At 44.8% G+C, this 25643-nt stretch overlaps 1 protein-coding gene across 2 annotated transcripts in view; it reads left to right on the forward strand.

Annotated features, from left to right (window-relative positions):
- The window catches only part of LOC104558958 (lethal(3)malignant brain tumor-like protein 3), a 49193-nt gene that overhangs the window by 16641 nt on the left and 6909 nt on the right, over nucleotides 1–25643 (forward strand). For both annotated transcript variants that reach the window (XM_062014531.1, XM_062014532.1), the window contains 15 exons: nucleotides 2006–2094; nucleotides 3313–3417; nucleotides 4036–4171; nucleotides 4650–4741; nucleotides 5660–5811; nucleotides 7883–7959; nucleotides 9389–9471; nucleotides 13089–13199; nucleotides 14260–14374; nucleotides 14487–14586; nucleotides 15400–15576; nucleotides 16933–17064; nucleotides 17483–17544; nucleotides 19888–20054; nucleotides 24529–24591. In XM_062014531.1, the coding sequence (XP_061870515.1) occupies nucleotides 2006–2094; nucleotides 3313–3417; nucleotides 4036–4171; nucleotides 4650–4741; nucleotides 5660–5811; nucleotides 7883–7959; nucleotides 9389–9471; nucleotides 13089–13199; nucleotides 14260–14374; nucleotides 14487–14586; nucleotides 15400–15576; nucleotides 16933–17064; nucleotides 17483–17544; nucleotides 19888–20054; nucleotides 24529–24591 (1661 nt within the window). The remainder of the gene's footprint in view (nucleotides 1–2005; nucleotides 2095–3312; nucleotides 3418–4035; nucleotides 4172–4649; nucleotides 4742–5659; nucleotides 5812–7882; nucleotides 7960–9388; nucleotides 9472–13088; nucleotides 13200–14259; nucleotides 14375–14486; nucleotides 14587–15399; nucleotides 15577–16932; nucleotides 17065–17482; nucleotides 17545–19887; nucleotides 20055–24528; nucleotides 24592–25643) is intronic.

The raw sequence follows: 25643 nt of genomic DNA on the forward strand, positions 1-25643 counted from the left end.
GTGTCTCTTCCCCCTTTCTCCTTCTTGTTTGAAACTGCCCCCCAGTGTCTCCTGGGGCATGTTTGGCAGGCAGCTTTGCATTTCAGACATTTTGGTTTGTTTTGAGAAGTGACAACCCTGGGTGAGCTAAACATGACTTTGAAAACCACACAGGAGAAATGGGAATGGCAGCCTGGCTCAGAGCATGACACAGGGAGACCACGTTCTCATTTCATTCATCTATGACAGGAGTTACCTGAAGCTTCTGCTTCCTTCAGGACTAAAAAGAAATGATTTCTTTCCCCCATATCCACTCCCTGGCATAGATGGACACAAGAACCTCTGAAAGGAAAAGGCTTATGGAGCGTTACAGTAAGGTTGCTTACGGGAGCAGTAAATCCTGCTTTGCAGAAAGTAAATCCTATGGACTGTAATGGAGATTTGGGCTCATGCTGCTCTTTATTAGTGATACTTAAATTAACTTTAGTGGCATATGTGAAATAATTTGTAAAGCACTTTGGGATATTGCAGGATCAAAGTTCTCTATGTAACATACCCCATTAATGTTCTTGCAGGGTTATTCAAGAGAAAATAATGGCAGCTAATAATCCTGTTAGTTCCATGTTACAGCCTTATTGTACCTGCATTGTGAAATGATCAAAGAGAGAGGAAAAAAAACCATATTGCTAAACTTTTTCTTAACATATCTGTGTCTAGGAGAAGAATAAATCAAATAATATGAAAAGCCGCAGAAACACTAAACCAATAAAACAAGGTGAGCTAAGCTCATGGTCTCTTTTCTTTAATGTTTATAGATTCTTTTTTTTACTAGCTATTATAAAATGAATCACAGTAAACAGAAGAAGAAAGGACAGCAGAGCTCATTCCACATTCAGAATAGCTTATTAGGTACATAACCCTCTTTCCACAGTCACTCTTCTGGAATGTGATAGCAAGAATATACTAGACTTGCCTGCATGATGGACACAGGGGCAGAGATAGGAGGAGACAGCATGATCCAAAGCTTACTGTTGAGGTGAGGGAGCACTGGAAGGGGCTGCCCAGGTGGGTTGTTGAGTCTCCTTCTCTGGACATATTCCAAACCCACCTGGGTGAGTTCCTGTGTGACCTACTCTAGGTGGTCCTGCTCTGGCAGGGGGGTTACACTGGGTGAGCTTTCCAGGTCCCTTCCAGCCCTTAAGATTCTATGATTCTGTGAAGACAGTAAGAATCTTTTTCCCATTGGCTTTGGAGAGCTTCCTAGCCACAGACTACAAGTGCTAAATAGACAACAAATTGTAAACAATGTGTGGTTGATCATAGGTTAAATTTCTTACATACCTTAAAGGAGTTAGCAGCTATAAACTGGGGAGGGGAAGGTTTTAAATATGCATTTGAAATGTAATTTGCTGTGTGTATGACCGTGGTCCTGTTAGAATGAATCTAAAGCACCTGCCCAAGTTGTTGTTTTCATCATCTGTGTACTGGTAGCTGCCTCTCTAGTAGATGCATTGTGGTATTAGCAGGTTATAAATACATGTGTGTGCATATATATAAATAATCTTGTTAACTGAACAAAAATTCACCTGGTTTTTCATTTGTTTTGTTCTATATGCAATTATATGCCTCAGTTTACATGCAAATATATGCCTCTTTGTGCTGTCTTTTAGTTTATATCTAACCCCTTATTCCTCTGTGAAATATCAGGAGGAGAGGTGATTTTCCACAACTCTATTATATCTTGCCCAGACTTTACAGTGGCAACTTTCTATGAGCAGTTTGCCAGCAATCTGGGTGCCACAATTCATTTGACCTGTGATACAATATGTTATTTGTAAATGAAGGGTGAGCAGGAGTTTCTGACCGTGGGAATTTGTACCTTTCCTCCAAAGTTGGGTAACACTGCCTCCTTTGGGGTACAGCAGCAGAGCAGCGTTGGCATGGACATGGGAGAAGGAGAGGAGAGGGTAGAGCAGGAGGCATCCAACAGAAACATTCATTTCTCTCTTTGTTTTTGATTGCTTAGTTGCTCCTGGAAAGAAGAAGGTATGGAACTGGGTTTCCTACTTAGAAGAGGAACGGATGCCAGCTGCTCCCCTAAAACTGTTCAGAGAGGTTGGCAGCCTTTTCAGCTCTCTTGCTCTGTTTTTCTCAGGCAACATCACAGAATTACTGACTGAGTGGAGTTACATTTATGAGTTGTTTCGGTGCAAGCAGGCAGTCGAACCCCCACAGGTTTGTTTCCAGCCCTGAAGCACAGTGGAAACATGCATCTGTCCTGTGAGCCTCATCCCAAAGCAGGGTGTGAAAAGTTCTGGTTGAGTGTCACTCACAAATAAACACTGACTGTTTTGATCAGATTTGGGTAGCTCTGGATAAATGAGCTGTTAGGCAATCTCCAAGTAATGCTGGAGAAATACAGCTCAATGTCTTTAATGTGTCCTGTGCATCGTCTGTGGTTGTACAACCCTTTCCAGCCTTCGGGAAGCTGGGAGTCAGCCAGCTCTGGGATTGTTGTAGGTTGCCACAGTGGGAAGGGAGTGTTGTGAGGGAGAGTGGAAGTTGTCTTCATTCATAACCTGATGCATTGAAGGTAGCAGAAAGAGTATTTAGCCTTAGTGAAGCTGCTTCTGCACTCCAGTGCACCAGCCCACATTAAAAGCTCAGCTTCCAATGAGCTCTTCAAAGCCCAGGGTTGTTGGCACCTTACAGAGGGAGATAAGGAGGAGAGTCAGGTAACTGTAGTGGATGCAATTCCAGTTCAGATTTCTTTCATTTGAACTTAAAACTTCAAATGTTTCATTTGGATTAAGACTGCAAATAAATGAAAAACACAACTGCTTTCTGGAATGACTGTAAGTGGGCTCCAGATCAAACATGCCTTGTGCCTTTTACCATTTGAAGATGAGAGGTTACCTTTTGAGAAAGTCTGGACTGCTGACCTTGTGCTGTCATGGGCAAAACCATTCGAGCTTTCTCAGCTCTTTGTTTCTGCCAGCCCTCCTAGTTTGGACTGTGAAGTTAATGCCTTTGTGTTTGAATAGAGTTCATTTCTGCATCTGTTGAAAGAGTTGTTCATAGCTAATTGCAGCAGGCTCAAGGCTCAGTGTTTTTGAGAGATTACTTGGAATAAGGAGTAAATGTGAACTGTGATGATCACACCATTATTGATCTTGGTACCTGTGCCTGTCTATCAAAGCAGCAATCATCTAGTGATAGAATTTTCTTCTCAAAGTTGGAAATTTGAAGCCTTAAGTATATCTGATAATTGCTCTGCAGTAGCTTGTCTCTTTAGGAATTAAAACCAAACATTTCCTTCTCCCCCACTCACAGCATCAGTCATTCCCTGAAGGCCGAAATGGATTTAAAGTTGGAATGAAGTTGGAAGGGCTGGATCCTGAACACCCCTCTCAATTTTGTGTTCTCACAGTGGCTGAGGTAGTTGCAATTCCTATCTTTGATTCAGAGTCCCATGTACATTTAGGATTTTTCCTTTTCAATAAAAAGTAGAAACATAGGAAACATAGTACCTCAGTTGGTGGGTAGGAGGAGTTCAAGATGTCCTTGGAGGAATAGTGTTACATGGTTAAGGGTCCGTACTTGAAATCTTGTCAGGTTTTTGCAATTGTAAGTTGTGCCAGTAAATTAGTTGCATATCATGGATAAATATGAAAAAGAACAGTGCAGTTAGGCCTTAACTCTAAGTATATATAAGGAAGTAAAAATGCATTTATGCTTCTTCAGTTCTGTCAAATCTGTCTTGACCTGGTGGAGACATAAATGTCCTCAAGCTGCATTCACACTCCAGATATTACCACACAGGAATATGTCTGAGCATGGAATAGGAACTGGTGAAATTACCCTGACCAGTTTCGTTTTCAGCTGTTGGAAGTGAGGAAAGAAGAGCATGGAAACTAGGAGACAGAATGATGAAACATAAAGTTGAGAACTAAAGGACATTTTATATTTGCTTTTACCTGTACATCCAAATACAGAATTGTTTCTTTTAAACTTCTTTATGACCCTTTGTGATAACTGGAGCTCCCCTGCTTACAGGTCCAGGGGTACAGGATGCGATTACACTTCGATGCTTATCCTGAGTGCTATGACTTCTGGGTTAATGCTGATTCCTCTGACATCCATCCTGTTGGCTGGTGTGAAAAAACAAGTCGAAAGCTTCTCCCTCCTAAAGGTATGGAGAAAAAAACTCCATGGAATGGTGCACAAGAAACCATAAATCCTGCTATGAACGAGTTGTCCTGGCTCTGCATGGTTCATTTTTAATGTGATTTCATTGTGGAACTCGATCTGAGTGTGTAAGGGAAGCAATGTAAGTAGGAGATTGAATCACAAAAGAACAAACCAGCTTCCTTTGGATGTTGCCAGAGACTGACATTGTTAGCCAAATTAGAAACTCTGTAGTGCATGAGTTTGTAGAGCAAGGAGACTCTTTGGGGCTCAGAGCTTGCTTGCTGCTTCCATTCAGTTTCCTAGAAACATCTGCAGGTTGAGATTAATGATTGGACATGATACTGAAAGAGAGTTGTTTTAGCTGAAATGCATAACCCCTGAAGACTGCAGGAGGACAGTTGTCATGCAAAGTTCATGTTCTTCCCAGGTCATTTCCATTTCTGAGAAACCACTCTGAATCTTTTTATCTCTCCTTCTAGGTTTCAAGGAGGGAGAATTTAATTGGACTTCATATTTGAAGAACTGCAAAGCTCAGGCAGCTCCAAAAAGCCTTTTTAAGACCCTCAACAGTGTAAGTGGTGATATTGAATGCAAGATGTTTCAGATAGGTCTGATGTCTGTTTTGAGTTGTGAGTTTTGACTGTGATATTTACATGTTTTTAATATGATCATGTCAGAGCTACAACCATGGTACAATCACATGAAAGCTATTTCCTGATGATTTATTTTTAAGATGGGAAACCAGTACAATTTTTCTTCCTTCCTCCAGTCATTGGCTTTCCAGAGAAAGAATTTGTATTTCCCTGTCTCTGTAATACTGGAGGAAAAGATTTACTCTACCATTTACTAAATGTATTACAACGGTCTGTTTTGCTGTGTCCCTACAGCCAAGGTATTTGTGTCACTCTCTTCTAATTTAATCATTTCCAAAATAATTTCTGGTTTCCAGCAGCATACTTATGTGTGCCATGGGATTCATTATGAAGCTTTGGACCTTGAGCATTTTTCATCCTTCACCCACTCTTGCCTTCTTTTTGGTCGTTAGCCTCAGTTCCTGCGTAACACTCACTCCCATTTTGTGTCACTCATGACACAAAGTCCATGGTCTGGTGGATTTGATGCTGCAGATAGACAGAGGAATGATTTCAGGAGGATCAGAGCTCAACTATGCAGCTCTGCTCTGTTTCCATCTTCTTTTCCTTGAAGACTCTTTAACTCTTCCACTGCTAAGACAGGACCTGCAGTGCTCATGCTTATCCTCAGCCGATAGTCATCACTGCCAGGCACGTGCATCTTAGCTTTTGCATTCTGTAGCTGGAGATTCTCTTATTTGAGCTACATGAGCTGTTTTTTAGAAACAGCAACAATCTTTGTGAGAACTCCTGGAACTCTTGTCTGTAGACATCTCGTTACAACGAATGAGTTTGTAAGGGTAATTTAAAGGGCCTGACTAGAATGTGACTGACTTAACTGATGTCGTGTTCCTCAGCCTGTCACACCCTCTGGTTTTCGTGTGGGAATGAAGCTAGAAGCAGTGAACAAGAAGAATCCATTTCTGATGTGTGTTGCAACCATCATGGACGTGGTGGATAACCGTCTGCTGATTCGTTGTGACAACTGGGATGAGACTTACGACTTCTGGTAAAGACATTCTGTTTCTAATGGGTACCTGCAAGTAGGCTGTGGTTTAGTTTGTTCTTCACTAAGACTAATCTGTAACATTTTAAATGTAGCCACTGAAGTTGGGATCTTAAATCAGTTTTCAAGCATGTAAATAATCACTTTGGGTTTTACAAAGTACCAGTTACCCAGTAGCTTTCCCTCCTGTCTGAGTGCTCCTCAGTCAGCTCAGTGCAAAAGTAGTGGGGTCACCTTGAACAGCCTGTGAACTCCTGTGTCCAGTACTGAGCTCCCCAGGTCAAGAGTGATAGAGAACTTCTGGAGAGAGACCAGTGCAGGGCTACAAAGATGCTGGGAGGACTGGAACATGTGTGTGAGGAGGAAAGACTGCGGGCCCTGGGGCTGTTTAGTCTGGAGAAGAGAAGCCTGAGCTCAGGGGTACCTTATCAATGCTGATCAATACCTAAAGGGTGGGTATTCAGAGGATGGGGATAATCTGTGGTACCCACTGACAGGACAAGGGGTAACAGGCACAAGCTGGAACACAGGAAGTTCCACAGGGACACGAGGAGAAAGTCCTTTGGTGCTGAGGTGAGGGAGCCCTGGCCCAGGCTGCCCAGGGAGGGTGTGGAGGCTCCTTCTCAGGAGGTTTCCAACCCCACCTGGACACATTCCTGTGCCCCCTGAGCCAGGGGAACCTGCTTTAGCAGGGCTGGATGAGCTCTGCTGGGCCCTTCCAACCCCCACCATCCTGAGCTTCTGTGAGGTAATGCAGCTGGGGTTAGGTCATGGAATGTTCATTTTATCTGTTCCTCAGGCAGAGCTGAAGAAAGAATAAGCTCCACTAGTGACACCACCTGGAATTAGTAGCATCCTGTCCTCCAGAACTAGTGTTGGCCTGTCTCTGCAAACTTACCTTTGGCAGCAAGCAGTACTGAAGTCAGTTAAAAGCCTTCCCATTTGCTTCAGCAGAATTTGGCTAAGGCCCTTTGAAAATACAAATGACTGCCAAGGTTTAGGCTTTCTTAAAGGCTGCCCTGACCTGCACGACACTTGTCCTGCGTCTGAGAACCTTCTCCCCTGCTGTGCTGCTGGGGCTGGTGGGATATTAGTCAAGGAAACGTTTTCCCTCTTTGTACTGTGTTTTCCAGCCTGCATGAATGGAGCAGCTTGCTTTGAATTTGTCTGTGAAAGCCACACAAGGCACATGTTTATCAAAATAGCACTGGTTCAGTCCATATTCTATGTTCTCCCCCCCAGCTCCTTTTGTTTGGTGTTTTTCAGAATAGGCACCTGTTTGGTGGCAGGTTTAATCTTTTCTTTCTCTGCCACACATATGTCATGCAGAGCTTTGCAATGCTGATGTTGCCATTTGCAGGACTTTAGATCTTGTTCCTTTATCATTTTCACCTGTGAACCTTTGTTTTCATGCTATGTTTTGTTTGGAACTGGAAAATTTTAATGGGAACCACAAGCAAAGAAAGCTTCAAAGCAGAGCTTGGCTGAAACACACCGGTATTTTCCTAGATCTGAAAGACCGCTTTGGTCCCTTCCTCAGAGCAGATGTGACAAAAGAGACTGTCTCAAATTAGCCCATTACCTCCTTCAGGGGCTCAGATCTAAATATGCAATAAAGTTGGGAGGCAGGTAAAGTACCTCTCTATTTCAGCAAGAATTTGTGGATAATGTGCAGTTCTTGGCAACGACCTTAGAAATCATTTCCCCGGCATCCACAGTAATGGGCTTTCAGTTAGAGACAAAGGTTTGGTTTTTGCTACTTTGCTTCCTATGTGGTTTAGTTTGGATGACCTGTGTCCAGGGTTGGTGTGGCCCATGTGAAGGGGGCATTTGATGATGGTTTTTTTCAAGCAGCAGACATACTTCTCTGCATTTCTCTGTCTTTTGGGGCAGCTCAAACGCCTTGGAAACTCGGCGTTATACATTCTATACGAGGTAATGCTTCTGCTCCATGATCACACCCACTGAAAGCATCTGCTAAGGCATAGCAGACAGTATTTGAAATTCTGCTTCTTTTTGGGTTTTTTTTTAATCTTTAAAATTGACTGGTGCCAACTTTCCCTCTGTGATTCAGGTGTGAAGCTAGCAGCCCATATATCCGTCCTGTCGGCTACTGCCAAGAAACTGGAACCCCACTGACAGCACCACCTGGTATGTTGAAAATGAGACGTATTTCCTGCCTCAGCCACACAAAAACCTGCAAGCTTTATCTTCTACATGATCACATACTTGCAAGTTACAGGTTCCATTCAGTACACTTTTCTCTCTACTGCCAGAACAATATTATTGTTCATCCTTTCTACCACTGTATTTCATTTTGTTTCATAGCTCTTTCAGAAAATGGAATGGGGTTTGGTTGTTTGTAATTGAATTTGATTTCAGAAGGGAAAGAACTTTGGAGTATTTCTTTTGAGATGAACTGGAAAGAAGAGGAATCAGTAGCATGATTTCATAGATGATAAGATGAAGTTTCTGGAAACGAAGGAGTAGCTGAAGCCACGTCTCTTTCTACTGCACTTGAATTCAGTAGATGGAGAAAATGCTGGCAAATTAAAAAGGACAGAATGTGCAGGGAAATCAGTGTTGTTTTCAGGCCTTGGAAGTGCTCATTCACCTTAAAACCAACAGATATTAAAAAATTATGTCTGCTCTTTGCTAGATTGTCAGCCCTGGAGCAAGAATTGCTGTAATTATTGTGTATCAAGTTTTGCAGAGTGGATGGCACTACAAGATCCCTCTCTGTTGGAGCAATTAACCTCTCTGGCTTTGCTGCAGATGCAAAAGAAGTTGTAAACATTTACTCTTCAGTAATACCACATCTGTTCCTGCTCCTGGAACATGCAACAAGACTGTGGTGTGCAGTTCCTTTAACTCATATCACAGTTGCCTGTGCCCCCAGCAGAATCTGTAGTCAATTCTGGTTTCTCTGCTGAGAGATTTATTTGCAGCAGTGTGCAGACTGTCCCACGTGTTTAATCATTGCATCCCCCCACTGAAGGGAAACAGTACTGAGGCTAAAAAATACTGAAATAGGAAAGGAACAAAAAAGTAGAGCAGTTTCTTAACTGTAGTTGCCAGGGAGAAACATGCCAAGTATTGTTAAAGTAGCACACCCATGTGTCTGAGATGATGGTAAGGCAATGGAGCCTTTTATCTCTAGGCTGCTAGTTTGACTCAGCTCTGGGTGAGTAGGTAGCAGGAGACAAGAAGTTTCTACAATCTTACAGGCAGTCACACAGAATAGTTAATAAAATAGGAACTTAATTTACTGATACTATTGTACATCACAGAATCCTCTGACTAGCTCTTAATTGGCATCTTTCTCTAGAGAATAAGCATTTATTAAGCTTTACAGAGATGAACTCCTCAGGTTTTTCAGGTCAGGGTTAGAGCCCTGTGTAGAAGCTGGGGAAACCTACTGCTGTGTGTGCTGGAAGTGGGCTGTGTGAATAAACAGACCTTCCAGCACCCTCCATGGTCAGTGCTAAATTAGCATAATCATTATGTGTTACATAGTTGCTTCTCTGTTGTTTGTGACAATAAATGTGAGTTTTTCTTACTTAAGTGTCTGTTTTTTCAGGAGATGATTCCAAAGCCTTCTCATGGGAGAAATACTTAGAAGAAACTAACTCCCACGCAGCCCCAGCAAGAGCATTCAAACTGGTTGGTGAATCTCTCTGCTTGTCCTAGATCAGGAGAGTGGGGGAAGCTGCTGTTATCTACCCTTTCTCACTAGATGCTTCCTTTGATGGTGGTTCACCATGTCTGTGCCAAGAGGGTGGAAACAGGGGTTTTTTACTCACCTCTCACTGCTGACAAAACACACAGCATGAAAAGCTGTCTTGGAAAGGATTTTTGACTAAATATTTTCAGTTGTTCCATCAGCAGCTCCATTTAAAGGAAGAGCTTTTCAGTGGAATGTGTGGAGGGCAGTGTGTTGCCTCAGAGAGGGCATGGAGAGGAGAAAGAGCTTCTGCTCAAGGTCTGACTGGATGGGCAAAGGGGATCTCCCAGCTGACATCTAAGCAGGACTGATGCTGGTTGAACAAACCTTTCAAACTCTGCCTTCATGGGCGTCAGAAGTGGAGATCACTGGCCTGCAACTGATGGTGTTTGGTGGAGAAGGGAGGAAGAGGTGGTGTGTGTGTTTGAGAGGGGATAAGAAATGTGCAGGTGTCTCTTCTCCAAGAGATTTTAAAAACGTCTCTCAAATATTATCACTTTGCAGTTGTGCAAATCCTTCTTCCCCTGGCTGATGAGGCTGGAATTAACGTAGTGACAAGTTTGTATCAAGGGCTTAGATGTTCTTGGTTCTTCTAGGGAGGAGCCAGCTGTGCCTTCCACAGAAATAAGCATGCTAACAGATGATAGAGCATCTCTGCCAACTCCTAGATGGAGTAAGATCATCCTGCAGACTAAATCTGAACCTTGGGAGCATCAGCTTTTGTTTCTTACATTGGAGCTCGGTGCATTTCTCTGGGAGCTCACTGTGTGCACAAACAAAACCAAATCCTTTAAAATAACTTGATAAAGCCCATACTTTCAAGATGATTATTTTTCCCTTAGCAGCTCTTTCCTCTCTGCTGGCTTACCTTGCTCAACTTTGCAACATGTTTTAAAACTTCTCTGTGTCATCATGACACTTGTCTTGATTCCTCTCAAAGAAGTTGAAGCTGCAGGTTAGTACCTGCTGCCCTCCCACATATTTTCTTGGTAAGCTCTGTAGGACTGAGGAGGAAAAGCAATCAGGGAAGCCTCAGATAGGGGAGGTAAAAATCCAGTCAGAAAAGTTTGATAATTGCTAGATTTCAGCAGGTGTCCATTTGAAGTTGATGCAGGTCGGTGTCAGGCAGTAGGAAATGACTGGTTTTGCCTCTTTAGAGAACTGTAAGGCCACAAGTGGCATTATCTGCAGCACAGTTGAACTCCCAGACATCCCTTGGATTAAGGTTTGCCAGAGTTGGGCAGACAGCATCGTTGATCATGCAGCACAGCACACAAAGCACCTTGGAGCCTTGTGCAGGATAAAGAGTGAAGCTTGTCAGTAGGACACATTTGTTGCCCCCAGGGTAGGCTCAGCTTTTTCTGAGCCATGCTGGTAAAATCCCAGCAGTGCTGGAAAACAGAAACCTTCAGAGAGTGAAAGAATGCAGCAATTGGTCTTCTATACAACAGAGGAACAATAGAAGTAGTTTTGTAGAGACAAATATTTTGGGAAGATAATAAAACTGTTCACGGTACAAAAAGCAGCGCTGAAGTACGACCCACTCCCAGCTCCCAGCCTCGAGCCCTCAGTCATCTGTCATTATGGCATTCTTTCCTCAGGTTTTCAGAATAGAAAATGTGTTGAGAAGTGTCACCTGAAGATGTCAGGGCTTTGCTCGAGCCAGAGAGCCTTTTCAGTGCTGAGTACTCCCTTTTTGTGTGTGGATTCTTCTGAAAGTGAAGTGTCTTCCCGAGGGGGAGTGCAGCTGCCTCGGCTGTTTTCTTGTTAAGCCTACATTTGTGCAGCCATTGCTTTGCTCCTTCAAGTATCTGTCATTGAGAGAATAGCAGAAGGGCCAATTCTGGCTCTCATGAGACTCCACAATATAAATTATCATCCCAGACTGTTTCAAAAATGAGAAAGGAGAAAAAAAAAGAGAAAAAGCCATTTGATATATCAAGAGTTAATAGAACTCTTTCAAGATCAAACCTTGTTATTTTTCTGGCTTGCTTGGTCTGAAGTGCAAACACATGGCACAATTATTGATTTTTTTCCCTATTGTTATTATTATTTCAGCTAGCAATTACAGGAAATCAGCCCATAAAAATACAAGCTGAGAGCCAGAGCAGACGTTTCTCACTGAATTAGTTTGTAACAGTTTTCAAGAGCTCTCTTATGTAGCCTGGAGACACAGTGATCATCAGCACAAACAGCAGATTTGTGTCTGGATTTTTGCTGCCTTCTCCACCCAGAAAAGCAGGAGGAGGCAGCTTGGTTGTCAGCATCACTGTTCCAGACTATTGTCTTGGGCTGTCAATTGAAAAGCATTCATAAGCTGTTGCCAAAAAGGCAGCAGCCCTTCAGCAAGGCTTAATCAAATAACCCTGCTCACCTTCTGGGCAGGATTTTGTTCTCTAACACTCAGACTTCTTCCTCAAGGAAGACAGTCAAGGTTGGCTGGTTCAATAAGACTGCTCTTAAAACTAAAAGCAGTTTAGATTGTCTGGCTTCTGCTGTGTCACATGGCTGAAAGCCTGTGGATAAATGTCTGCATCTAGGTGAAAAGACCAAAGAGAAACTTGAGGTTTGGAGTCTGTAATCCCCTTAGCTCAGAAGTAACACCTTCTTCCCTGCCCCCAGCTGCTGGCAGCAGGAAGGGTAGGGAAGAGTGATTATAACCATCTTCTCGTTAACCTGATCCTGTTGAAAGACGTGATTTGTCATCTCGTGCTAAAATCCCAACCTTTGTGTGTGGAAATGAAGAAGGACGTGTTTGGAATGAGTATCCAGTGCTCCATAACCCCCAGCTGAGGAGGCCAGAGGAGGAATTTGCAGTCAGTTTTTTAGAGATAAATAGAAACATTGGCAAACCTTATCTGTTGCTTAGAGGATCCCATCTGTGGGTGCTGCAAAGGGGCATTCTGGAGACATTACAAAGTCGTTCGACTGCTGGAGTTTGAGAGTAAGTCAGTGACTGCAGGTGAGAGACTCCAGCAGCTGGAGCTGAAGTCCCAGCACCACAGTTCTCAGCAGTTGTTGTAAACAAGCAGATATAGTTGTTGTCACAAGAAGTAACCTGCTTGGTGAAGGTAACTGTAAGATGCAGGTGCTGCATCTGTTGTCAGATGTCAGGGCGTGTGGTGGAGACAGACGTCACGCAGCGGGTGCTGTTTCAGGTGTGAGACGGTGCTGAGCTGGGCCCTCTCCTTGGCAGGCGTGAGGCCATCTCTCTGCTGTGTTGGGGAGTTTGCTGTCAGGCTGTGGAATCTGCCTGTCAGTGGCAGAGTCTGGTTTTTTGTACTGTTAGGGAAGTGCCTCTTGCCCCAACTGAGCTCCTCTGCACTGGGGAAGCTTGGGCTTCCTCTCAAGTGGCCTTGGGCTGCTGGCAAAGGCAGCTTAATCCTCTAGAAAATGGATTTTAACCTGTGAAGCACTCTGCCCTGTGAGATCAGGGGCCAAAACTGCAAAGGCATTGGAATGATAGATGAAAACTTTAGCAGATCTTATCCAGAGCAGGTGACTAGCTCTGAATGCCCAGACTTTTTAGCATTCTGCTTACAATCCTCTCTTACAGCGTCCTGCTCATGGATTCCAAGTGAATATGAAGTTAGAGGCTGTGGACAGAAGGAATCCCATCTTGATAAGAGTGGCAACAATAGTTGACAAAGATGACTATCGCATTAAGGTATGACCTTGCTTCAAAGTGCAGAGCCCTCGTGCTGAGGAATGGAGAGATTGGCAATACAGGAAAAATACCCATTTGGTATGAGGAGCAGCAAGCAGGAGCCTTGCAGATGAGCAAGCTTACAGGCCTGCCCAACTGGAAATGATTGCTGTTGTTTTGTCCTGTTGAAATGTGATGAAATTGCCTGGTATTGTTAGTTACTGTTTTAATGTAAGTGTTTTGAAATGTTGGACAGCATGATTTGCCATCTCTTAGCCATTTCTGTGTGATCTGTCTGAGCAAAGGCAGCATTCATGTTCTGTCTGACCATTTCTTTTTTCTTAGCATACTTAAAGGAAAGGCCAAAGCAAGTTAAACCCTGCTACATGTGGGAAGCAGCTTCATTCTCCAGTATAAATTTGTTACATAAATGGATTTTAACTAATTCTTTTCAGTTCATTATATTGACAGAAAAATCAATTGTGTTTTGGGTTCTGAGAAATCAAATCCAAGCCAGCTAAAGTGGAGACTGCACTGATGGAAGCTGCTTGGCCACAGGTCCCCTTCCCAAAGGATGTTTCTGGGGGCAGAAAGTGGAACTTGCCCTCCATCAAACTGCAGTGATCCTTAGTCTCTGATAACCTGATCTGGACGTGAGCTAACTTTTACTAGTCTCTTTGTCCAGCAGAAATTACTGACTTGTTCACTGCAAAACCCACCAGACTTGTTGCATTTGATGGTGTTTTGGGATCCTCAGAAACAAAACAGTTAAATACACAATTCAGTTTGCATAGCTTTAGTGTTTGAGTATAGAGTATGCTGGAGCACCCCATGGTCTGTGCTTTCCTGCAGACCCTGTGATTTGACTGTGTCACCAGAATGTGGTTGTTCTGTAGAACATGGATGCAGGGGTCAGGAAAACAAACAGTTACACACTGAGCACAAAGGACAATTGTGCTCCACTGAAAGATTGAATGAATCAGCCTCAGGCTGAGCAAGGTGACACAAAGGGAGAAGTTAAAATAAAAGCTGAGTCATGTCCTTAACTGTATCTCTCACTGAGACTGTGTGCTCCTTTTAGATACACTTTGATGGCTGGGACCATCATTATGACTTCTGGGTCGATGCAGACAGCCCTGATGTCCATCCAGTAGGCTGGTGTGCAAAAACTGGACACGTTCTGCAAATGCCTTTGGGTAAAGTAGATGACATCATACTGTTATGTTGAATCATTTTCCTGAGTGCAGTCTGCTCTTCAGATGCAGGGAGAATTCCACAGGTCTGTTTCACTTGTTTTCTTATTCCCAGGTGCTGTGGATGAAGTGGGAGCAGTGGGACAAATGTGTCCTACTCCAGGCTGCCACGGGATCGGTCACGTCCGGGGACCACGATACGGAACACATTATACGTATGTACATCAGATCTTCTTACAAGGGTTCTGCCTGAGAGAGCCTGACTGCTGTCCATAGAAGTAATAATCCAGCAACAAGCACTTGCACTGCACTCAAATGATCTGAGGGTGTTTATTCTGGAGATAGTTATAATTGCAATTGCAGCTCCCTCTTGTGTCTAAATGTGCCATTCTGTCATAAATTCTGTTTATACCAACACAACCATTACAACTGCAATGATTCAGTCACTCCAGATTCTTCATTCCAGCATTACTAAAAGAATATTGTTTGTAAAATAACATACCCAAGAACAGCATGCAAGGAGACACTTCAACAGGGAGAGGGTGTGGGTAGATGATTAAAGTGTGAGAGTGAAGAGAACTGGCTCATGTTTTGTGCTCTGCCTTTTGATTTCTTATGTGCTCTTGCAAAAAGAAGAGTTATCTCAATTAAACTATTTGAAAGAGCTAATCTCAGATGGAAAGTCTGAAGGTCTAGTAGCATATAATTTGGTAAAGGGCTTTGAATTTTTCAGAGTTGATAGTTGCAGGGCTCTGGTGTTCCATGAAATACTGACAAGCAGGTTACAGGAGAAGAGCTCTTCTTGTCCTCTGAGATGACCCTTTAAAAACATGAGTTTGGTTTCTATTTCTCCCACATAGTCTCCTGCTTTCCCACACCTGAAATGGGTTAATAGCATCTCCCTGGGTGTTTCTGGCCTCACTTTTTCTGGTTTGTTGATGGATATGTCTGCCTGAGGCTGGCAAGACTTACAAGACTTAAAACCATGTATCATCATATCTCTCTCCCTTTTTTTTTCTGTAACCCAGCTTGGTTGGCTGCCCATATTCTGATGTGAACCTCCACAGAGAAAACTTGTTACAGGACCGTCTGAGTGGGGAGAGACCTCCCCCTGGCAACAGCATGCAGAAAGCCAGGAGGCTGGAGACTCCTACCCCATTCATTTTGGGAGGAGAGTCTTCTCAGTTGGACTCCCCACAATCCAGGTGAGCTCTGAACCCTTTTCTTGAGCAGGTTCTGGGGAGCAAAACCATTTTGCAAGGCTGAAAACCACAGGAACTGGCAGAGAAGCAGCAGAGTGTTGACTTCATCTGTCTGTAATATTGACCCATGTCCCAGACACACTTAACCCAGAGCAATGCACTTTTGTACCCTCACAGGCCTTAATAGGTTTCTTGATTCCTTAATCTTGCTGCTCTGGTCACATTCCAACAAAGGAAATTACATTCTGCCTCCATAAATGTTTCCTTGCTGTTTCAGTTTTTAAAATACTCTTTTTTTTTCCCCTTGTTTTCTCTCCTAAAAATGTCAAACCAGGTTATTTTGTACTATTAAACTCTAACTGCCAGCACACTAGAGCTGGCTGCATTACACTGGTAGGTGTAATCACTATATATGTGTACCACTTGGCAAACAAGCTGAGCTCCTTCAGATAGTTTATTTTCATCCATGAAAATGTTGGAATTGAGTAACATTGAAGCAAACTGTGTGTCAGTTCTTGGACTGCAGGAGGCAGTTAAAATGTGTCATGGGACAGACCTTTTCTTGTCACCTTTAATCTGTACGAATCCACTCTCACTCCAGCAATACTTTTGCTCTGTGTTGTATATGAAGACTTGCAGACCTTTTAAAGTTCATCTGTTTGCTTAGATTTATAACATTTTCCAGATATATTTGGCCAGGAAAGAAAAGGAACACTCCTCTCCCCTCCCTGCCATACATGGACAAAGTTTGCCTCTTCCCATCCCAGAAATGTGCAGGCATCTCCTTTTCCCAATTAACACCAGACTTGATTGCATTTCAATGGCTCTGTTACCAGAAAGCTCTCTCAGGAGCTTTGGTATTCTCCCAGAATAAATACCATTCTAAAATGGGTTCTATATTTCTATTGTCCTGAGTATTTTTCCTGATAGTGAGAGGTCTGAATTCAGGATGCAAATCTGGTAACACCCTACTGCCTGCCCTTCCTTGGGCAACTGTGTAGCTCAGTCTGTGCAGCAAACTCAGCCATGGAGACTCTTAAATGTTATCCAGAGGTGTCAGGATTCAAAAATCTTAAATCTCTTGATTTCATCATAACACAGACTTCAGTGGGTTTCTTGTAACTGATGGGATCAGAGCCTCAGCCCACAGGGGCTGATTTATTTCACATAATCTTCTCTCAATCCACGCTGAACAGTGAAAAAAACCCACTTTGTACTGCTCTGGTGAGGAGAGGAAAGCTGCTACCACTAGATGGTAGTTGTTGCTCTCACTTGCAAGGAGCAGCCAGCTTGGCTTTCCTGTGGGAAGAAAAAACAGAGGATGTCAGCTCAGCTGCTCTCATTTATCTGTCTTTCCAGAAAATCTGCACAAGACAGTGAAAAGTCGTGTCAAAGCAGTGTTCACAGTCTGTCAGAGCAGTCTGAAAACAGTCAAGAGAGATACTGGGCAGAAGAGGATTCCTCTGCAGACATCAAGGCCAAGCAGAAAAAGTAAATAGTGTTTTTGTGATGTATTTTCCTGCTTTAATGGTTGTGTTTCTGGATGCTGCTGTTATCTGAAGTACAGATGTAAATCATAACTGAGAACAGACCCATTTGGCCAGAGATTTGCAGCACAGGGTTTTAGAATGACATGGTAAATCTCCTTCCTCCCTCCCATTAGTTTAGGTTCTCTCTTTCCTACAGTGAACTCCAATGTGAGTTCTAGCCATGAATTTAATGGCACCATCCTTAGCTTAGAGGGAGAGGGGTCAGGGACAGAACCTGTGCAAATACCGGGGACAGAACCTGTGTATTTTAAGAGGGAAAAAGTTTTCTGCTTCCTCAAAGTCTCCTTAACCTCTGTGTAGAGAGGAAACAGGATCAATTTGTGTATCTTTTGACATGTTTTGTAATTGATGCTTTTCAGGCTCGAGTGCTTGCACCCCTGTGTGAGCTTCCAGATGGTGAGACAGGAAAACAATAGAAGAGGTTGGTGAAATATACTTTCCCTTCCTGTGTGTGTGATTATCTGTGCAAATACCACAGTGACAAGGGGAATTTAAAACTTTACAACTTGTTTTTATCTTGGATTCCAGAGTCAAGAGAAAGCACATGCTGGAGGTGATGGTAATGGTAGTCTTTCTTCCTTTGAAATGAGGAGGAATGGTAAAATTACTTTGAAATGTTAAATACATTGTGGAGTTAAGGCTCATGTTAACTGATAATCAGAGAATGGTTTTGGTTGGGAAAGCCCTTGAAGCTGCTGCAGTCCCAGCCCTCCCCTCACCCTGCCCAGCCCACCACTAACCCCTGGCCCTCAGCACCTCAGCCCCAGGGCTTTGGGATCCCTCCAGGGCTGGGCACTCCCCCAGCTCCCTGGGCAGCCTGGCACAGGGGCTGACACCCCTCTCAGGGAAACAGTTCTGCCTCAGCTCCAGTCTCAACCTCCCCTGGGGCAACTTGAGCCCCTTTCCTCTTGTCTTTGCCTTCTTTCTTTAGACCCCACTGGGTATTCAGAAACATTTGGGGTTGGTGACCTTTTTAAGGTTCTCCTGAGGCTGACAAGTAAAACAAAACTATTACATGGAAAAACAAAACCCTTTTCTCTTTTTTTTCCCTGGAACATGACAGGTTAAGTTTTAAGAGAAGCTTTCTGATATCACTTTAACAAACCATATGCTTAACTTTCAGATTTACTATAAAAAGCCATCTCAGAGAACTGAGCTGACCAGGCTTTTAGGAGGATTTAACATGGTAATAAGTCTCCAATCAAAAATAGCTAAGCAGGCACAAACTGGGACAGGTGCCTGGCTGCTTGCTTTTTTTTTTGTAATACTCATTTTTACCTAGTGCTGACTTCTGCAGTCAGAGCTGCTGAAGTCTGCCAGCCACAAGCTGCAGTTGCAACTGGCAGGGAAAGCTGTCTGCTCTCTCTTCACATTGACCTTAAACAGAGTGATGAGAGTCAGTGGAAGGAAATTCTGCAATAATCCACTGACCTGGAGTCTCATGATTACCCTGAGCTTTCATCTCATCACAGTTACACTATTAGAACCCAGCTTCTTTCTCAAAGAGGAAGTAATTTGTTTAGCTCATGTTTTGGATGCTTACCCCTGAGGATTTGGGCTTCGTGAAGTAAAGGAGACAGTTTGTGATAGAAACAGTGCCCACTCAGCAGTTACATGGCAGCACATAAAGCCTTGGCCACAAATAGGGCCTCTTGCAGCAGAGAGGTGAGGGCAAGGCCAGCTCCTCGCAGGAGCACTGTCTTCAGCCCTGTTGTCCCCAGGAGCATCAGCTCCTGAGCTGAGCATTTCTGACTCAGGCTTTATTTTATCAGTCCTCCCTCTTTGGTCTCATTATTAGAGACCTGTATTTGATTCTGTCCCTCATCCTTTAGGAAGTGACACAGCTGGGGACAGGGGAGTGACCTTTCACTAGATGAGGCTTCACCTCCAGCACTGCTATTTCCCTCTCTCTGGTGAGGAGCAGACACATGGTGGAAATGTGCTTTTTCATTTGTGCTTTCAGCACAACGACTGGCACACCCCACAGATCCTCCTGTGTGCTAACCCTGAGCAGAGGAGCAGGAGTGGAGTGGGAATTGGGTGCAGCCGCCACGGGATGGCGCTGGGCAGCCTGCACACAGCCCAGCCGGGCTGGGGGCGAGGGGACCCCGCACCCAAACCGCTGCAAACCACAGCAATAGTTCCCATCTAGTTTCCATCCCCTGCTTTGCTTCCTGTTGTGTAACCAGGCAGGTCCCTGTACGACCATGACTCTGCACTACTCGAGTGATCTCATTAGGGAGGGGTGATTTCTTCCTTCTTCTTTTCTTGCCTCGATTTTGAAAGCTCCTGTCACTCCACACACGAGGAGGGAGTTGATGTCTGGAGGTAATGTGCAGCACTCCTGGCCTGGGAGTCTCCTGGGGAGGCTGGGAGCCCAGGCCATGCTCTTCACAGACTGGCTACAGCTGTGAGCTGGAACGATGCCATTAGTTTCCAGCCGAAGATGCTGTTACCAGAACTCCTCCACCTTGTCAATAAAACGCTGCAAACATCTTCTCTGTTAGCAGCATGACATCATTTGCCAGGGAAGAAGCTAACGATAAAGCCTCCAGCCTGGCAATCTTATCTTACCTTTTTTTTTTCCCCCCCTCTCTCCTTCTCAGGAGGATGGGAAGAGCTCCCTGAAAGCTCAGTGTGCCATGCCTGGCTGGCTGCTCACCCTGCCTGGCTTTTCCCCTCCAGAGTGTGACCCTTCCTCCTGCTTTGTTGTAATTGCTCCTGCTTGAAGCCTCACTCTGACTTGTCTCGTTTCCTTTTCCAGACCTTGATTTGGATCTCCAACAGGCTCTTCACCAGTCCATCTTCATGCCTTCCCTGGCCTCTAACCCGACCCACCACCTCCACCTCTTCTGGGAGAAGCACTGCAAGCTCTTGCCAGAGGTCTCGGGCCTCACAGCCAAACATGTGGCCAAATGGACTGTGGAAGAGGTGAGTTACCTGTTCCCTGCTCCGCTCTCTTGGGGTGTGGGGATGTCAGAACCCTCCTCTGCTGGAGTGCTGGATTGGAAGACATCTTTATTTCCTTTCTTTCCCAGGCAGTGCTCTTCTGTTTGCTTTGCATATGCCATAGCTGACTCAGCTAGAAGTTATACCCAAGTTCCGTTATAAGGGAGGGGAAGGATCCTTATTAACCCTCTGATAGCCACAGCCTATTTTCCTGAGTAGCTTTTCCTCCCTTTCTTTGGTTGTTTACCCCTTGTATCTTTTTAGTCCTCTGTCCTGAAACATGATTCAGACAGCAGATTCCTTTCCCTCTGATCTCCCTCCCCCACTCAGTGACTCTGCTGCTGTTTCACTTTCACATTGCAGACAATTCCAAACTGCACTGTGCATGCCTGTTCCTCCCTGCCTGAGTCCCCTGGATCAAAACTGCCCACAGACTGACCTGATTTCTACCAGAGGTAGCTGTGCAGCTGGGGGATATGTCTCTGCAGTCCTAGCTCTTGAGATGTCTCCTGTAATTAGGTGGTGTGTGAAAAAGCCACTGTCTTTTGTATGCTGAGTAGTTGTTTTTTTGCCTCGATGCCTTGGGCATAAATAATCCTTGTGTCTCCACTTGGGGAGTGGTGACAATTTGGATCCTGGTGCTTAATTGCAGGCCATTTAATTCAGGAGAAATGTGCTGTAATGTTGTGCTTGCAAGGATGTAGGTAATCTGCAAAGCAAGGGGAAAAGTGCAGTTTTTCATGATGCATAGAGGATCTTGAGAGACTTTTAGTAAATGCTTTTTCCCTAAGTGCCTCTTCCATCAGATGAATCCAATCTTGACTTTGCTCTTCATGCTAGAGGACTATGAGGAGTCTGGTGGGATTGCAGTGTCACAGGAGACAGGAACCACAGCAACTGTGAAGGGGACAGAGCAATTAGTGCTGCTGCTTTCAAACTTGGTCCTTTCCTGTGTTGGTTTTTGGAGTGGTTTTTTTTTGTGAAAATATGTTTGAATTAAATTCATAGCAAGGAGGGAAATCATCTCTCTGAAAGATGTGCTGTTTGTCTCCTTTTGAGAAAGCTTCCAGTGGTTTTGCCAAGAGGTCTTTTAGAAAATCAATAAAGGCAGAAGCAGTTAATCCTTGTGATGTGAATATCAGAATCTCTCTCTTTTGGATCAAATGTGGAGGCTGGTTCATGGAAGAACAGTGTCAGGACACAAGCCAAATAAAATTTGTCCTTTACAGTTGACCTTTAAAGCAACTACTGGGTAAATTTAACTGGGATATTAGTTTGATAAGGGATGAATGTAGGCAGGGACCACAGGGCGAGAGTGCAGGACAGAGTGATTCAAAGCCCAGGGCACACTAAACAGTCTGTGCCTGAAAGAACTGATGAAGTTCTGACTACTTGGCACATTAAAAAGATGAGTTACAGCAGCAGGATGGGCAGCCTCAAACTTCAGTACAGTGGATCTGCTTTTGCAGTGTTATGTTCCTCACAAAGCCCCTCGGGACTCGGTTTGGCCCCTGGACGAGCACTCACGGGATCAGCGTGTGCAGCGAAACGCAGCCACAGGTCTGGAGATGAAAGCAGCAGCACTCTCTGTGTCCCACTGAGGCCAGGGTGAATTTGATCTGTCGGCATTTGGGCTCCTAACATCTTCCTACAGGGCAAACATTTGCCTTTGGGTTGTGCTTTGAACTCTGCTGCACAAAGGAGGCCGTTCTGCTGATCTGAAACGAGAGCAACGGGGGTGTAAAATTCTCCTTTGCTTTCAGGCTGAAGAACTGTTTTTATTTTATAAAACCCACATTAAGTGAAAAAACAAGTTGCTTTAATTCTCTGTTGGTTGAGAACAGCTGAAATGTCAGAGCACAGCAGTATTTAGGGGCCCTCAAGCTACGAAACTCTTGGTAACACTGAACAGTCGACAAGAGTAGTTACTTGAATGCAGCTTTGTTATTTATTGAAAGCTTCCTGTCATGTGTTCAGAGCACAGCTAGGAAAGGGTGGGGAATCACAGAGGAACATTAATATGTGCTGGAGTTGTATTGTTCATTAGTTAATCCTGCATCAGATGCTAATACCTTCTGGGGGCTCTGTCCTTGTGCTAATTGCTTGTGTGTTATAAAATCCCAGTTAAACCCAGCTCCTCTCTGCATAGTCTCACGAGGCTTTGCCACTCCTGCTGTAGCTTTTTCTGTTGAAGGGGTGCTGTGTCAGGCTTCCTTCCACCTTTACCACAAAGCTGTACTGATAACTGTGCTGGTTTCAGTGTATCACACACATCTGGGACTGTGTCATCACCTTCCATGTGGGTTTCATGGAGTTTCTAAGATGTACTCAGGATTCTATAAAGCCCTTTCTCAAGCCACTCCCCTTTACTGAGATGTTTAAGGCAGTTACAGCAGATAGCTCTGTGAGCATTGAGGTTGTTAGCAGCAGGAAGGGCAGGCAGGCATTCACCTCCACACAGGAAAAGCCCTGATCTACCTCATCCCACTACACTCCTAACCTGTCCCACACCTCTTCCACCCTCATCTTGAGCCCCTCTGACCTCACCTTCTCCCTTGGTTCAGGGTTTCTCTGCTGCTCTTGTGGGGCTGTGTTGATTTCCTCTTGGTTTCCTTGGCATCATGCACCCAAGAGCACCTCCTGTCCCTCAACAGCCATGTTCTGGTTTGGGGCCTCTTCTTTCCAGCAGCAATGGGCCAGACAGGTCACTGCAGCATGGTGGAACCCAGGCTCTGGCTCACAGCTCACTGACCTTTTCTCCTGTACTCTCCTCTTACATCCTCCTTCCCTCTCTTTTCTCCATTTCTGGTAAACCCCCAGGACTCCTGTTTGGTTCAAAGGCTGCTCTTGTGGTGCTGAGTGTTACAGTGTCTCTACAAGTGACTTATGGGACAGATCAAAGGCCTGTCAGTGTGTGTCTGTGACAATAGCCAGCAGCAGTTGTGCAGGGAAGGACCTGGGGACAAGGCAAGCTCAGATCATTCCCTGGAGATTTCTATCAGCCTCTCAGTCCCCACAGACACTGAAGAGCACTTCTTGCCCTGAGGGGTCCAACTGTCTCTTAAAGTCTGGAAGGTACCAGACCCTGCAGAAGGATTTTCATTTGTGTGGTAGTTGTAGGGAGAGGAGTGTGGAGTTCCAAGGGAAGGCAATGTTTTGCTATTTGTTTCTAATAGCAGTTTGCACTTCTACAGAGGAAAATTTGGAGCCCCTGCCCAATAGAGATGTGAAATTTAGGGCTTGTGTTTAAAGCAGAGCTATCCCTGCTAGCAAAAGATCAAGACAAAACCCGAGAGGGATGCTCTGCTTGCAGGTTATGTAACAGAAACAACAGGAATCAGAGCTGCTCACCAAAAATGGGCTCTGTCAGGGTAGAGCAGAACCGGAGGGCACACTGACAGCTCCCTCCCTGCGTGGTCGGAGCTGGGGGAAGGCAATGAATGTTAGTCAAGTGGTGGGATCAGCTGGAAACACAGTGACATGGCTTAGGAGAGAGTCTGACAGCCCTGAGTTAAAGGGAAGCTCATATATGCCAGTGTCCCCTCCTAACTGTTTGTGTGTTTGTGTTCATGGAAGAAATGTCACATCTGCAATAACTCAAACGAATATGCCTTGTGAAACAGAGCTGTTCCTGCAAGGGAGCATCCAATTAGCATGAGATGTTTGATCTGATTATGCCTCAATATACAAATCTTGTATGAACCAGTGAAGCCACAGCTGGAGAAGACAATACACATCAAGTCATCCTCGCCGGCGTCCAGGACTGCTCAGGGTTATGTAACGTAATCCAAGGGCTGCTGTGTGTCTCTGGGGAGAGGATTCCAAATGTTAGCACATTTCCAGCTTAGAAAGGTTCTTCCCTGATGTGAAATGCAAAATTAACTTCTACTCCTTTGATCTTGGTTCTGTGGATCCTGTGCACCCACCACACATTAAATGAAACCTGAACTCCTTTCCTTCCCAGCCCCTCTGCGTGTTGGTAACCAGCAGGACTCACTTGCTTGGTTTATCTTTGTCTCTTACAGACATGTCATCAGGGGAAGCTGTCTAAAACCTTTCTTTTTAATTCTACTTTCCAGCAATAGCATAGGGAAAGGGAAGTTGTGGATGGATTTAAAACAGTTATCCTGTTTTAGACCATTTATGGCTTTTAATCTGTAACAGTATTGGTGATGTTTTATAAATATCCCTTTGAGCAGGGGAGAAACTGGACTTTCAGACAGATAAATGCTCAGAAGGCAATAAGGAAAGGTAACCAGGATATCCTCTGAGGGGGGGTTGCAGCAATCACCCAGTAATGTTTTCCATATATACCCTTCACTAATGGAAGAGCTGTAAGTATTAAAGTGGTTTGAAATCCTTGCAAGTAGAACTCTCAGACAGAAGTAAGACCTTTTTGTTTGGTGATATCCCATTTTAATCACCCACATCTCTTTGTTCTCCAATGCCATTCCAGGTGGTGAGCTTTATCCAGCGTTTACCTGGTTGCAAAGAACAAGCATCTGTCTTTAGGGAAGAGGTAAGTCAAATCTGCCCAAATCCTGTACTGTGCCACTGGTGGGTCTGATGGTGGTTTTGTACCCCAGTACTCTGGAGTTGCAGTGCAGAGAGCATGAAGAGCCTCTGGCATTTAGGAGGCAGCCTCAGCATGGAGCTGAATTCCAGCATGGCTAATTGCATTCTGCTGCTTTAAATTTCCCCTGCAGTTGTAATCACTGAGCTTATGCTTAACATCCTGTCTTGGACTATTGTGCAGTGGGTTTGGCACTGTCATAAAGATGTCCTGTTGGAATAGTGCAGTGGGGATCTCATCTGCTCCCTCTGACAAGCACATATGCCTCCTGCTCTCAGTGAGGCTGGCAATCACAGGGCTTCCCTCACAGGCTGAGGTGAGAGCAGGAGGGAAAGTGGCTGATTCCCCAGAGACTCTGCTGCCATTCAGTGAGAGCTGGGCAGGCTGAGATTTGGGCACAGAGGAACCTCATGAGGTTCAACAAGGACAAGTGCAAAGTCCTGCACCTGCGAGAAACAACCCCCTGCACCAGCACAGGCTGGGGGTGACCTGCTGGAGAGCAGCTCTGGGAGAGGGACCTGGCAGTGCTGGTGGGCAGCAAATAAACATGAGCAGCAACATGCCCTCGTGGACAAGAAGCCAATGGCAGCCTGGGAGCATCAAAAAGTGTATGGGCAGCAGGTCGAGGGAGGTTCTGCTGCTCTGCCCTGGTGAGGCCTCATCTGGAGTCCTGTGTCCAGTTTTGGGCTCCCCAGCTCAAGAGAGACAGGGAACTGCTGGAGAGAGGCCAGTGCAGGGCCAGCAAGATGATCAGGGGAATGGAACATGTGTGTGAGGAGGAAAGGCTGCAGCCCTGGGGCTGTTCAGCCTGGAGAAGACTGAGGGAGGAACGTTCCTGTGTGACCTGATTTTGGTGGTCTTGCCTTAGCAGGAGGTTGCACTAGATGATCTCTAGAGGTCCCTTCCAACCCCCACCATTCTGTAAGTCTGTGGTTCCTGCACACAGTGTGTCCTGTCATTGCTGACATGTGCTGGGCTGGACTCTGTTCCCAGTTTGT

This window comes from Colius striatus, chromosome 24, assembly GCF_028858725.1.
Source record: "Colius striatus isolate bColStr4 chromosome 24, bColStr4.1.hap1, whole genome shotgun sequence".
NCBI lineage: Eukaryota > Metazoa > Chordata > Aves > Coliiformes > Coliidae > Colius > Colius striatus.